Below are 15,366 nucleotides of genomic sequence, written 5' to 3' on the forward strand. Positions count from 1 at the left end.
AAGGTCTCTCAGTGGTGCATTCATTGCTGTTGTAATTGAGTCCATCCATCTTGCTGCTGGTCATCCTCTTCTTTTCTTTCCTCCAACTTTCCCCAGCATTATGGACTTATCAAGGGAGCTGGATCTTCACATAATGTGCCCGAAGTATGATATTTTGAGCCTGGTCATTTGTGCCTCAAGTGACAATTTTGGATTCATCTGTTCTATGATCCATTTGTTTGTTTTCCTGGCTGTCTGTGATATCCTCAAAAGTCTTCTCCAGCACCAAAGTTCAAAAGTGTCAATGCTTTTTCTATCTTGCTTCTTCAAAGTCCAGCTTTCGCATCTATAGAGTGTCACAAGAAAAACCATAGTCCGAATGATTCTAACCAGTGGCGTAGCAAGGTTGGAATGGGCCCAGAGACAAGATTTTAAAATGCCCCCCCCCCAAAGTCCAGGGCCTCCGCACACCCCAGGCCCCCAAGGATTTAAGTCTGATATTCCAAAATAAGTATGCTGCCTGGAAATACATTTCACTGAATACACACACGCACACGTCACAATATATAGTGATATACATTGAGTACTATACATTTGTTTTACTTTTAATGCCTAGAACACACTAGAAAGATGAATGATTAAAATGGACCCCTTGCTGCAGATTAGCAAAGGAGACTTTCAACCATGCAGGGTGAGCCTATGTTTGTTTTCTCAGAATTCTGAACAAATTCAGTCAAGTTCGATTCCAGGAGGTTTTTCACAGGAGGCTTTTAAAGCCCTTTAACACACATCTCCTCTGGAATAGAGGTGCTGCATTCACATGTTGGCCAGATTGACCCTGAAGTCCCTGCAAGTTATTGGGGAGCAGTTCACACACAAGAAAAATAAAATAAAATAAAAGCACAAGACATGCTTCACAGTTCTCACTCAGACCTTCTGGGTTGCAAAACAACTTGAACATAAGTGCATTTATAAATGAATGAATGAATGAATAAAATAAATATAATACTGTTTCTTCCAGAAGTTTTTGTAATTTTCTGCCATGAAACAAGCCACTTATAGGACTTTTTAGACAGTTTTTTTAAAGCCAGCAAATTTTCCAAGCTGTTTAAAAATAAATATTCAGAGACTTCTCAGTCCCTCCCCGCCCCCATATCAAAGCCCTATGGCAAGCAGATGCCTATATATCCGGGGGGTGGGGGGAAGGTAACCACAAAAAGGAGTCCACACTCTACCTGGCAAATGCTGGATTCGGCAGGGCAGCAGGGGGTCTTCTGCTGCAGGGACCAGTGGTGGCCACTCTGGCTGCCTCCTCCTTCCTGGCTGGCTTGGGCCCTACTGGAGTTCAGGCTTCACAGAGGCCTACACGGAGGCCTCTGTGGAAGCCCCGCCCACCCGCCGATCAGCTGGGAGGCGGGAGAAAAGGAGCTCTTTGCAGCTTGTCTGCTGCCTGGATTGCCGGCCTGGAGAACAAGCTGGAGAGACCAGTGAACAGGGCAGGTGGCTGAGGGGCCTTGGGGCTGGGCAGGGGGCAATGGGGAGTCACGTGAGGTGCCTCTGGGGGGGCCCTCCAGGCAGTGGGGCCCCCAGACAACTGTCTCCCCTTGCCCGATCGTTGTTACGCGCCTGATTCTAACCTTTGTAGGTATATGACACCTCACGGCATCTAAATATCCTTTCCAAGGCCTTCATTGCTACCCTATCAAGTGCTTGTCTGCAGCATATTTCTTGACTTCTTGATTTCTTGACTGGATGCTCTTACAGCATACAAACTGCTGTCAGCAAGAATTCTCTTCTGTGGATGCTACTAAACCATCCCTACTATGGATGATACATCTTTGGAACTCACAGAAGTAATATGAAGAGGAAATACTTGTGCCTCTGTGTTGCCATATTGCAACATTATAGCCACATTGCAACAAGAAAAGCTGTCACAACATTTCCTAGAAGAGGGAATCTCAGCACCTCCCAGTTAGCAGATCTTCAATGTTTTTTTGTATGTTTGATTGAAGGCACAAGCTCTGCCATGATACTAGCTGGGTAACTCTGGGCCAGTCACTTCTCTCTCAGCCTAACCTACTTCACAGGGTTGTTGTGAGGAGAAACTTAAGTATGTAGTCCACTGCTCTGGGCTCCTTGGAGGAAGAGCGGGCTATGAAATAAATAAATAAATAAATAAATAAATAAATAAATAAATAATAGAAATACTTCCAGAAACAAACCACTTTGAACCACGCTCATTCTCCTAAGAATCTTTCTTTTGTAAAGGTTAATCACTAGGTATATTTTGGGGAACAAAGTGAAGCTTTTATTTGTAAAGGAAAATCTAATAGTGACTCCAGCATTGCTATCTAAAAACACTTCTGCCTTGAACCAAAAAACATGCACTCACACACTGCAGCTGGAGTTGTGTGCATAAAGGCCAAGCCAATAACTGAAGATGGAACCAGTCAGCTGCTTAGGTCAAGGATATAATGTGGTGAGTAAATCCAGTCCCACCAGGGGTGTAGCTATAATTGAGCGGATGGGTTCAAAGAACCCAGGGCCCCCAGCTTCTGCCCCCCCCCAGCTCCACCCCTCCCTATTTTCTTCATTATCTCCCTCACTACGAGGGGCTGTCGGGGAGAGAGGTGAACATAGCCCCCCTCTCCCTTAGCTATGTCCTTGAGTCCTACCCCCACCCCACTTCTCTTCTCATACAATCTGCTTTGTTAATTTTCTGACCAATGTTTTATATTGCACAACTCCATCTCCTGGAAGTTTTTCACATCCTGCGCTTAGTTAGCATTTCCTCTGGAATGGAGGTATGCATTCACATATCGACCAAATTTACCCCCAAGTCCCTGCGAGCTATCAGGGAGCACTTCACACACAATTTGGGTTTGGTATTTCATCCTACATTAGAGAGTAGTTTGATTTCTATCCAGAGTTTTAAAATCCACTTTTTGCATCGGTGTTTTGGGGCAATTTTGAACCCACGGTAAAGCCTTGCAGAAAATCCAGGGTAAAGTCTCTGTCTGGGAAAGCTCATGGATCTAGGAAGGTACTGCACATACTCTTTGCATATATGGTTTCACATGCAGCTATGGGTACACGAACATGAATTTTTTAAAAAAATATGTTTATCACTTTTATTCATGTGTTTTTTTGTGTGGTGGGTATTTTATTTTAATATGGAGATTTCTTTAATTGTTCTGGCAGAGCCTTAAACAAAACATTAAATTTGTTGGTTTTTTTAAAAAAATCACAGTAAAATGCACATCCTGAATTTGGAAATACATTCTTCATAAGTTCTTGGAAGACACAGGAACACAAATCATTGCTGTAAAAAGGGTCAGTTTCCACACAACTGTTTTCTGTGGCTAGTTTGCCCTATTAACCATTTCCACTGTATTTAGAGTTCTTGTTTGGAGTGGCTGACATCTAGAACAACATTGTGGTGAAGCTATTGGGGAGGGGTATTTTTGCCAATCTCCCCTTGCTTCTGAAATGTGCCTTCTGAAAATATGTCCCTGAGGAGCATGTGACCCTCACTGCTTTTCAACAAAAAAGTTCTCAAAGCAATTTACAGAGAAAAAGGAACGAGACTTGATATCCTGTCTCAAAGGGGCTGTCAGTCTAAAAAGAAACACAAGACAACAGCCACTGGCATGGGTGTCCCGGGAACCTTTTCCCACCGGGGGGGGGGAGCTAAACCAATAATCCAATATTCCGCTCTGGGGGTATGCCCCATTGAATTCAATGGGAATTTACTTAATCCAGGGGGGCATATGCCTCCTCATGCCCTCCCACCAAATGGGAGGGATTCTGTGCTGTGTTGAATATGGATAGTTGCTCCCCCTGTGCCAAATACAAGATAGCCACCACTTTAAAAAAGTGCCTCTTTGCCCGGTTAGTCGGGTTTAGGAAGAGGCTTACAAGGCTGAGAACAAGATAATGAAGCTGAAGTTTGATTTGGTAAAGTATTAAGACTTTAAACAGTAAATGCAATTCAATTCATACCACATATAAAGGTTTGCAAGCCACAAAAGGAAGAAAGGCAGCTTAAAGTTCAGGAGGAGAATGACTACCATAGATAATTCCATGTGGCATGTGCTAATTTCTGAGGTGGAGATCCAAGTCTCACCGATTGGTTGCTTTCCATCCTGCTCCTTGTGACTGGATGAGCCACCCTGTATTATATTGCTGTTGATCACATTTCCCTCAGAGTACTGCACTACAAGGCTGTAGCACACTGGCTACAGAGGTATTAAGGCTGATCAAAACCAGGGATCAGACATTAAGGTAGGCTGCTGGCATTCTAAAAAGAATAGTTTTATGCCAACCATTCATTTTCATAGGCACTGGATTGCATTTAATGGCCACCAGTTTGTCTAGAAGTTTTAAAATTTGGTTCTGAAGAGTGGTTTTAATGTTGAGCCCTAATATGTGGACCCAAACTGGCATATTATAGGTGTTGTTTATATAGAAAGGAACATTTGGGAGTTAAAGCTGACACAGTGGAGCACACTTTTAAATACTTCTTTGTTATGAATTTAGGCATTTAGTCAGGATGCTGTGGATCTAACTGACTCTTTAGGAGCATTGCACACTGGTAGCAGAGGAAGATTAAACCGATAACAAAGAAATAGTATGTGCATTGTGGCATGAAGAAACCAAGTACAATGTGGTGAAGGTCTCAGTACAAGTATTCTATTAGCTGCAGGAAATGGGCATTGAAATGAATAGTTGGGGAACAGAAGGGAAATACTAAGGTCTTCATGTCTCGCGTGTATATGTAATAGTTCATGACAGTAAGCAGGAGTTGCCTCCATGTATCTGAAAAGTGCAAGTGATTAGCTTTCTTTTGTGAATCTGTGATATTTGCATTTGAATTTATTTCTTTTTTAATACAACATTGTTTTCCTAGTCCAATGAAGGGCTGGATTGCTGTGACTGCCACATATTAGGGGTATGCATTGTCAGTGGGAGCATCACAGCTCTTGCAGGGCCAACCTGGAAATATTGATGTCTTGGGGCGGGAGGAGATAGGAAGTGGTCCTGAGTAGAGGTTTTGTACCAAGTCTAGTGTGGCAAATCCTATTGACAGCTTTGCTGAGATAGTTCAGATCAGAAAATGTGGAGCGTTGACTCACCTCAATGATGAACAATCATGTGGTGCATCAAAGTAAGCTCATTAACCACTTGAGACCAAAGCAAGGGTTGAGTTGGATGAGTTGCCAGAAGATAGACACAGAGTTGTCTGCTCCTAGGTTTAGAGGAGAGGGACTGAAAGTAAAATCCTTGTGATCTGCATCTAAAGTAAAATCCTTGGGAAAGCTAGTATGGATGGCTTTCATCAGCATTGCACTTGTGTTGCTAGGGCACTGCATTTTCTAAGCTCTCGAAGCACAATTCTTTTAAATATATGAATCTGCCTATGCTGTCCATTAAATATCTAATGTATGGGAACATGAAACAGGAGCTGTGGAAAGCTCTCCTTCTAGAGGTCTACCTGCCTACTTTGTTGCTCACTTTCAGGAGTGCAGGAGAGGCATGAAGGTCGTTCTCACAACCTTTACATGGGGTGGGGAAGGTAGGCAGGGTTGAATCTACCTTCTCCCCAGATGATCTTTCTTTTGTGGGATGTGTGGATCACTGGCAGCGCAGCATTCTGGAGGCTGGGTGAATGCAGCCTGGCTTCCAGATATCCCTCAATGCACTGCATGAAGAGTGCAGTGAATCGGGGGATTCCCTTGCAAGCCAGGTGCTCTAGGCACCCGGCTCTGTGTCTATTTGGGCTACCTGCAGCCTGATTAGACACACGACTGGTAACCCAGGGAAAAGGGTATGCTCGCATCCTTTTACCTGGGTAAAAAACTGGGGAAAGGGCTTTTATCCAGGTAGAAGGGTAAAATAGGACTGCACATGCCTGGGTAGGGCTGCTCGTGTGAACAACCTTGTGGCTTTTTAAGCAGGTGTTTGGAATGGAATAGCAGTTTGTTTCAAGGTTGGCTGTCTGAACTGTCTAGACTGCTTTATTATTTGATATGAGCCATGTTGAGTGTCAGCCAGAGAACACATCTTAATAATATAAATAGATTTAAAATATGTGGGAAACTGCAGTTCTTTCCCTAGTTATGAGAATCATCAAGGTACGCCAAGAATACCTGTGTAACAACGAGTGACATAAGTCTCCATCTCCACACCCACCATGTCTAGAGAAACTTTTCAGTTTTAAATCATTGTGGATGATGGGAGCTGTAGTCCAATAATATCTGAGTGCTCAAGTTTGAGAACCCCTGGTTTCGATATTTGAAAATTATATTTAGTATATCATTGGCGGCTATATATTCTCTGCATTTTCAACATTCGGTGTGGAAATACATGCTTCAGAGTAGCTTTGGAGTAGCTATCAAATCACAACATTGCCATCACCTGCACCCACCTATTAAACAAGTGCAGAATGTTGTGCCATCCAGAGGGGACTTGTGGGACCATTGCTCAAATACAGTTAGGGCTTGTATTGTCTGATTATATGCAAGAGGGATTTAAGTGTCCTTCTGCGCATACCTTGTTTGGAATAGGGCAACGTGCTTATTGTGCTTTACTATTTTTGCTCAGCACAATCTCCATGTTGCTTGCGGGCATCTCAACCCGTCTTCTTTTCCCCAGTGTTCAACATTGCCCAACCTCAAAAGCTGGAAGGATCAGGACTGCTGTTTTTGTTTCTTATGCCTTTAGCAGGGAAAATGCCAAACACAACCTGTGCTTTCTCTGGAGCTCATAAACCTACTGAATATCTCAAGAAGCATTTGTTTTTGCCAGGTTTTAGAGAGCAATTAGTTTGAATACCATGGATTCCTTCTTTTTAAATTAGAATACCCAAGGGAGTGTACAATGTAAATAATTTGATGTGAATTGCTCTGAAAGTGTAGTCATCATGTTATTTTCAGACATACAATTTTCTGTCTAGGTATGAACTCGGTTAAAGCAGGTTCTACCAGTTTGCCATATAAGCTTGCCCCTGTGATGTCACAAAATGTTTTCCCATCCCTGGAACAATTATGTAATATTTTTTTTAAAGTGGCTGTGCTCTTGGTATATATATATATATATATATCTATATATATATATCTATATATATATATCTATATCTATATCTATATCTATATATATATATATATATATATATATAATCGAATAAGTGTACATGTGGTGCTTTAAAAATAAAAAAGGCAGACAGCCTACCTGAAGCATAGGGAGAGAGTTACATTTGAGGACTAAATCAATATTAGAAATTCTGATGTATATTGCTGTCATTTGCAGTGCAAAAACAGAAGTAAACCAGTGCAGGAGAAAAAGTTGTGTTGACTCTTGTTTTTGAAAGTACATTTAGCAAGGACAACTCCAGAGGACGGGCAAGAGGAAATTGAAATAATAAAAATAATAAGAGACAAGCGCTCCCTCAGAAAAATAGTTTCCCCCACCGCATTTCAATTTCTGTTTCAGAAATCTAACATGTGAGACCAAACAAACAGAAAAGCACTTTGCACTTCTGTGCCTGCCCCTCATTTTTTTTTCTGATGCCACCACTGACATTTGGATGTACTACAATCAGAAGAGGAGTGAGTGCATGGCTATATGAGGCAAATCAAATCAAACAGTTACAAGTTCACCTAATATCAGAGTCTCACAGGAGCATTTCAGCTTAACCAAAGAGGCTTTTCATTAGAGGGTGTCATGCACTGCATGGTTCAAACTGGGAGTGCCAGTTTCTTTCTTTGCCACAGGATGGCTCATCGGAGGATGGAATTACAAGTACTTCAAGCCAGGTAGAGAAAACTTCCCAGCAGCATCTTCTTAGCCAGAGACAGGTGTATTTGTTACACTTCTTATTTCACTTTGTTTAGACTTAGTACGAGAGTTTGAGTAAAGAGTAGGGATAGGATAACAACATGGATATGATAATCTTTTCAACAATTTGCATTTTAAACAATCACTAATCTCATGGATGAATTCCAACCAGGGTGCTTAAAAATAATAATTTATTTTTTTAAAGGATCAACAGTAATTTTTACATGTTATAATCTAAAAGGAAGGTCACATGCATGCTTCAGTTAACTAATTTCCAAAGTCCTCATAAAGCTCACCTCAAAGAAGAGGTGAGTATTGCGAGCCCCAGATTTGCTGGTAGTAGCGCATTGTGTAGACTGTGGTGGGCTCGACATGAATCCCTATCTCTGTATGTCTCTCACCCAAGCCTTTTCTAAAACAACTCTTTTAAATTTGCCCTCTGTGTGAAGTAAACAGCTTGGTCCAGGCTTTTGCTCTCATTGCTACTTCTCTGTAAAGGTAAAGTGTGCCATCAAGCTGATTCCAACTCCTGGTGCCCACAGAGCCCTGTGGTTTTCTTTGGTAGAATACAGAAGGGGTTTGCCGTTGCCTCCTCCCGCGCAGTATGATATGATGCCTTTCAGCATCTTTCTATGCTGAAACCAAATTAGGTACAGTTGTAGTGAGTGACACACAGGCACACCTCAGTTTGTAATGATGTCATCCACCCCGGTCCAAGATGGCGGATGCATGAACATTTGAGGTGCAAGAAATCTAACTTGTGGACCTTGTTGAGCCAAATTTAGCCAGTTGTAGAGACAGTGAAAGGAAAGTAGGCTGATTAGTTCTTACTAGAACAACTTGTTTGTTTTCAGTATAGCTTTGCTGGAGTTTCAGTTTTCTGGAGCTATTGAATATCTGAACTATTTTTCAATGACTGGGCGTGCAGTCCTAAGCATGTAAGTTCCACAGACATCAATGGACCTATATGCCCAAACCTATCATCAGAATCAAGATCAGGGAGTCAGCTGTACATAACAAAATCATTTCTTAAAAAGGAATATGTCTTTAGCTATTATATCTTGCTGTCTCTTATATCACTCTATATCATTCTGCTTCTTTTTGCATACCTTCTGGGCTGGTCTTTCCCTGCTCATAAAATTCTCATAATGCCTTCTCAGATCTGACTTCTGAGTATCAGCCCTTACAGAAATCCAGGTTCCTAGAATCTGTCTGTGGGGCCTTTCCTTCTCCTTAGGAAAGAGAGATGGGCATGCCCTTTCACGTTTCCTCCCTGTATCTAGACTTGGTGTGTAGGTTGCTCTCAACATAGTATACGACAACAGTCTCCTTATATCAAATGATTCTCAACCTTGTCATAGCATTTAGAACTGCTTGCCACACTCAAGCACCAAGAGATTAAGGACATACCTTAATCATAAGGTATGTGATGATAATCATAAGGTATGTGAGGACATAATCTTAAACCGGGGCTTTCCCAGATAATGTAGGCCAATTTCCCAGTGCTTAGGTTTGGGGCACGTTCATACCAAGGAGAAATTGATGATGACTTCAGAATGGCAGCAGCAAGGTGCCGTTCATACAGCCCCAACAGTATTCACCTTTTTCTTGACTCTTGGCTCTTAAGGTGTCATATCTGTGTCATTAAAAAGTAGCACTTAAAAAAAAAACAACTCTTTGGTGGGATATTCGAGCATTTCTAATAGGCTTTCCAAGGGTTTTTCTGCTTGTAATTTTATTTTGCTGCTCTGGTGGTAGAGTGGCATGGCACTCTACCACCAGAGTAGCATTAAAAAGAGAGAGAGAGTGGGGAACCCTTGAAAAGCCTATTGGAAATGACAGAATATCCTGTGGTGGTGGAGGAGGAGGATGTGGAGAAGGAGATAGCAGTGGAAGTGGCAGCAGCAGCAATGTGAATGGCCCAGATTTACTTCAATTTTTGCTTATATAGGCTTATAAGCACATAAAGGCGGTTGATATATTCTTGTCCTATCTCATGCTAAGTTAAAGCCACAGCTTTAAGTTGGCAGTCTGGAAAAGCTCCTGGTTTACTACTAATCCCTGGTCTCCAGGGACTGTGAGATTTATAGTTCTGTGAATGGGGCTATGGTTCTATGAAAAAATGGTTAAATTACTCTCCACAAATTATAGTTCCAAGCATACCTTTTGGGAAGCTATTATATAGGGGCCATTCACAAGACTGGGTGGGTGGGGTGGCAGGCTGGGAGGGAGGCTGGTGCAACTCAGCTTCCCCCCAGATGAGTGCCTGACTGTTACTGAGAGTGCGGAATGTGCTCCCAGACAATCCACGCTGTGTGGCACAGTGTGGAGCTCCAGAGGCCAGGACAATGCATTCTGGCCTCTGGATAGCCCACAGTGCACCACATGACATGCACAGTGCATTGTGGGATTCCCCCAGGGGACAGGAAATCTATACGCTTGTCCCTGTGAGTGAGCACATGATCCCAAAGCCCAAGTTAACAGCTTGCTTGAGCCCTTAACCCCAGCTAAGACCTAGGTTTCAAAGCTGGGCTAGGCAGTGCTACCCCACCGGTACTTCAGACTGTGGCAGTAGAGGGCCCTGGTAACTAATTTCCACTTTCTTCTGTGGAAAAAGTCCTCTAGGTGCACTGAAAGTCTCCTTTTCGGCTGTCTAGGGAGTGAGATTGGGACCACCTGCTGAACATCCACATCACTCTCACTATCAGAGATCTCTGAGGCCTCCGAGCCTGAGTTCTCAGGCCTTGAAAGTAGGTTAATTAGTGGCCTTATGTGGGCTTTAACTTTTATTAATTGATTTTGCAGATCAGCAAAATAATCCAGCACAGATTTTAACTGGGAGCTCTCTGATATTGAATTAACCATCAGTAGGTTAGCTTGTGAGGAGTTTGTATGGCTGGATGGGGATGATTTATTGCAAATGGAGTTGGCAGGTTTGTTGATGGTAATTAGCCTCCCAGTGATAAGTGATCTAACTCCAGGGTCCCGGAAGATGCAATAAAATTGTAAATTAGACGATGAGCTGCAAGATGAGCTGCCTTGGAAGATGAGCTGCAAGTATGAGCTGGGATGGCACAAATGCTGTTTTAATGGATAAAAATAGTCATTTGCAGTCTGATCTGCTTGGCAGGAAGTGAAAGTCTACCAGCTCTATGCTTGCAATTTGGCGCTTTAGAATCTCCGACAGTGAGGCCAGTATAGATTTTTTTCCTTGACCATATTTGGGAATCCTTTTGAGGGAATTCAATGAGAATTTGATGAGTCTGCAGAACTCTACGGAAAATATCAGAGTAATTGTCAGTTTCCGGTTGATATGGCATCACAGAGAGGGGTGCTGGCTGAGAGTTACTATGGGCTGTACTTTTAACCCCTTGTTGTTCTCATGGGGGAAGACGCTTTGCTTGTGAACTTTGGGAAATAAATGGTTCAAGGGCAACCCTGAGATTTTCTACTTTAGCCAAGATATCATTGATGAGGGATTCTGCAGACAAGAGACAGGTGTCTCCTAAATATTGGGTTCGGAGTTCCTGGGGGAGATGTATGGTGTGCCTGGGAGATTTAGGGCCCCGCTTTCTCCGTCCCAAGGCCTGGCTCTGTGCTGGCTGCTTGGATGATTTAGGAGTAATTTGGCTTTGTGGTGGCTCCCCTTTGGCACAGTCCTTATTGGGGGAGAGAGGGCTCCCCAATTCAGCAGTGGACAGGATTATAAGTCTTTTCTTACTGATGAAGGAATTACTCACTTTGTCCTGCTCACCTTTACTCACCTTACTCACCTTTGTCCTCCTGCTGGGAAAAATGAGTCCAGCTTCAGCTGTTTCTGATTTCCTCTCCTCCCGGCCTGAGGCTGAGCACCATCCTCATTATAGGGGCCTCCTCTGTTGTCCCTGCTTTGTTGCCCCTGCCAGATGACACGATGATTTAGGGGAAAGGGGTGCCCTGAGGGGGGTTATGTCCAGTAAGTGTGTGGAGCTTAAGAAGGGTGCTGCTACCTGATCGCCATCTTAGCCCCACCTCCAACATTTAAGAATATGGTTCAGTGCCCCTAGAATAGCTCACAATTCTGTGTAGGTGGGGTGTGTATGTGGAAAATCCTGGATTAAGGATTTTGATAGTAGCTGGTGTATAGAGTTGATTAAAGCATGTTTGTTTGTTTTTTAATGGTCATGGTGATGTGCATAACTTGTACCAGATATGCTAGATGCTGGTATATAATGTGTAAACTGTGTAGCTGACTTTATCGCACAGGATAGAGTTCAAGAGACTAACAGTATATATTCCTGGGCATCTTTACTCAGAAATATGTTCCATTATATTGCATGAAGCTTTCACCCATGCAAATGTGTGTAAGATTCTTGATGGAGCATTTTAGTGCCAAGAATAATAATGGGAAAAGCTTAGACCAAAGTTCTTGTTGCTTGGGCATTGTTTTGGTAAGGTATATTTTCCTTCTACTTCCCTGTTCATCTCATTTATATATTTCATTTATATACTGCTTGACTCCAAAGGCTCTAGGTGATTCACAAAAACAAACACAAGAAAAACAAAATAAAACAAACTATTAAACAGCAATTTAAAAATTTAAAACATTCAGAGACATAAAATGGAAATAAAAATGCAAATGGAGTGGTACTGGAGTTGTGGCCATTTTTGGCCATTTGGGAGAAATATTCAGGTTAGGAACCTTCTATCCGGAATTTCTTTCAAGCCTTTCTAATATTTGGCTGGTACCAGGCTTAGCTCCACTCCCTGTTTCATGTCATCTCTTCTTTCTGAATTTCCAGATCTCTGTACCCAGAAATCTGCCTCTGCTTCTGTCCTTCACCTAGGCATTTTCAGTGGTGCTTTGAAAGGATACTTTCTGCTCCTGCTTAGCACAGATGACAGTCAAAAATTGTAAATGGGGTCTATAGAGCAGCCCACTTAGATTTCCCCAGACACACCATCTGCTGAACCTTGGAGCAACACATTTTGGGGGCCCAGTGGAAACCTAAAGAGCATGTGGATTTTAGAGGACAGAATTCAAATCTCAGCTCCATCAGCGAATTTCTGGGGGTCTTGGACAAGATAGGGAACTCTCTGTAACACTGTAACACAGATTAGTGAGTGTCTTTACAGACTAAATGGACAAGCAATGTCCACTTTGAACAGGTAAGATTTGTAAAGCATACTACTTATTAAAAAGTGCTGCAAGCCTATTAAGGAAAAACATAATATTTAATAACACTGCATAGCTATCTTGATTCTTGTCAAGAATAATTCCACTGTCGTCTCTTTTTCTCTTTCCTCAGATGGAGAAATATATCTCCTCCATGGTTATTTTTTGCGCGGCTTTAATGCCCATGGTCCTTGGATTTCCATATAGTGATGTTTCAATTGCTTGTGACTCCATGTTACCAGATCATGGAAGTGCACCACAGACGTCTACCCCACCTTATGTCATCTCGGTATCATTTGATAAATATGATCCAGGAAATGAAATACAAGGTAACTTACATAAACCTACTGATGATATACAGGAGGCCAACTGGTCAGAAATGGCCTAATGGTGGCTAGAGAACCCGATTGATGGATCCTTGAAACACGTTTATGTTGTTATGTTTTATAACAGAGCTAGTGGCTCTATCAAAAATTTAACTCACCTGCATTTTAAAGTTTCCCAATCATTTTGATCATAAACAAAAGAAGAAACATTATTTCAAGTTTTACGAGATCGGAATAGTATACATACACCTTAACCATTATGAGCCCTTTCTCAGAATCCGTGAAAAAGGGCTTGAAAGGGCAGGGGAAGGAAGCCTCAAAAAGCTTACACACACACCCACCCCGATGATCTCCATCGCTTTGCTGGGCAGATGGATCGCCCACCCAGATAACTGGTGGCTATTGCCAGCAGCAGGGAGGTTCTGGGGCTGGGAGGCCCCTGGAACTCCCATAATGCACCATGTGAGTGCAAGCAGCTGGGGCTGGCAAACAATAAAAAAAAACAACTGGGTTAAGGGAGTGCTTGCTCCTTTAACTTCATTTTAACTTCATGGGCTCCAGAGGCGGGTTTGCCATGCAGCTCCTGGCAGTTCTGATGGTCAGACGGGACCGGGCTTGGCTTTCTTGGCTCGGTTTTGGCTGATTGTCAGAACAGCCTCTTTTGCATGTATTGCCCAGGCTATGACTGTGTCCATGTGCTCCCTAACTAATCCCTAACTATGCTGGGTAGTAGCATCTAAAGAGCCTAGCCCTAGAGCCTGACCATCTCTGAGGTCAGTTTGTAGCAAAATATATTTCATGCCTCTGGATCACAACCTGTGCATACTTATTTATTTATTCAACTTTTTTTTAAAAAAAATTATATTCATTAATTCCATGGGATCCCAGGGATGAATGATCCTTGACCTCAGGGATTCAACTTCCTAAGAATCTACAAATTTCTTTAAAAAAATAAGTTTGTAGGCTGTATCGCTGGGAAGGATGTTGACAGTAAAGTTCCTAACGGAGATAAGCCAATTTTGCAGGGGTGGAGCTATAATAGGGTTCAAAGAACCCCTCACACCCTGTATCTGGCAGCTGCCAAGCATCTGGGAGGAGCCACTAAGCTTCCCTCTCTCCTTGGCTGGGGCTCTTGCTGCTGCTGGCCACCTCCTTCGGCTGCTCACCCAGCTTCCAGGCCCATCCTCCTTCCATCAACTGGGCTCCTGGCTGCTTGAAGGAGAGTGTGCACATGCTGTCATTGGACCAATGGAAGGAGATTGGGCCTGGCACCCGGGCAGCAGGAGGTGGAGACGGCTGGCAGCAGTGGTGATGGTGGGTAGCCAGCTGGAGGGGAGAGTGGAATGTGGGGGAGAATGAGTAGGAGGTGTGCATGCACATGAGTGCATGTGCTACCACTGTGGCTCTGCGAGTGGGGAAGCCAACTGGGTTCACTCTCTTCTCCCTGTGCCCTTGCAGTTTTATAAAAATGGAAGACTAAAGCAATTAGAAGCAAAAGTTCTGATCTGTAATTTAGATCAACTGCATTATAACATTGTTGGTAATAAAAACCTGTCTTTCCTCCTATCTAGTGAATCTAGAAGGAACATCACCATCTGGATTTAAAGCATTTATGGTACAGGCCCGAGAAGTCAATGGGAATGTTCCTCTTGGTTCATTTCGCATCATAGATCCAAACTCACAAGGATTTGCATGTGCCAATATTTCAGTATGTGTCCATTCATTCAGAGAAGTTACTTTGCCTTGTTCAATGCTACCATGTTGTTATTTGTTCTACCATATCCATTTGTTCATTTGTTTCCATTGTATTTACCAGAAAGTACATTTTTAATTGTTTTACAAAGGGAATGCAACACTACCAAGAGGATGTATTCCTGTTCTGAAAAAAGTAGTGGTGATACATTGGTCTTTCACCTTTTTCACAAATAAATTCTATAATGCTCCATAAATTTTCAGTCAGTGCACCAGATGCCGTCAAATTGTTGCAAGTATAACATTTGCTTCGGAAAAGAATCCAAAACTTATATAAAACTGAAATGAATTTGCTCCTCAAAATTTTCCTGCCTGAAT

General features: G+C 42.6%; 1 protein-coding gene across 1 annotated transcript in view; it reads left to right on the top strand.

The window, feature by feature from the left end:
• The first annotated feature begins 4,239 nt into the window (after positions 1-4,239).
• The window catches only part of LOC128324242 (dentin sialophosphoprotein-like), a 52,673-nt gene continuing 41,546 nt past the window's right edge, over positions 4,240-15,366 (top strand). The window contains exons 1-3 of the mRNA XM_053248534.1: positions 4,240-4,263; positions 13,104-13,299; positions 14,868-15,004. Of these exons, the coding sequence (XP_053104509.1) occupies positions 13,104-13,299; positions 14,868-15,004 (333 nt within the window). The 5' untranslated portion in view covers positions 4,240-4,263. The remainder of the gene's footprint in view (positions 4,264-13,103; positions 13,300-14,867; positions 15,005-15,366) is intronic.

The sequence above is a fragment of the Hemicordylus capensis genome, chromosome 4 (genome assembly GCF_027244095.1).
Source record: "Hemicordylus capensis ecotype Gifberg chromosome 4, rHemCap1.1.pri, whole genome shotgun sequence".
NCBI lineage: Eukaryota > Metazoa > Chordata > Lepidosauria > Squamata > Cordylidae > Hemicordylus > Hemicordylus capensis.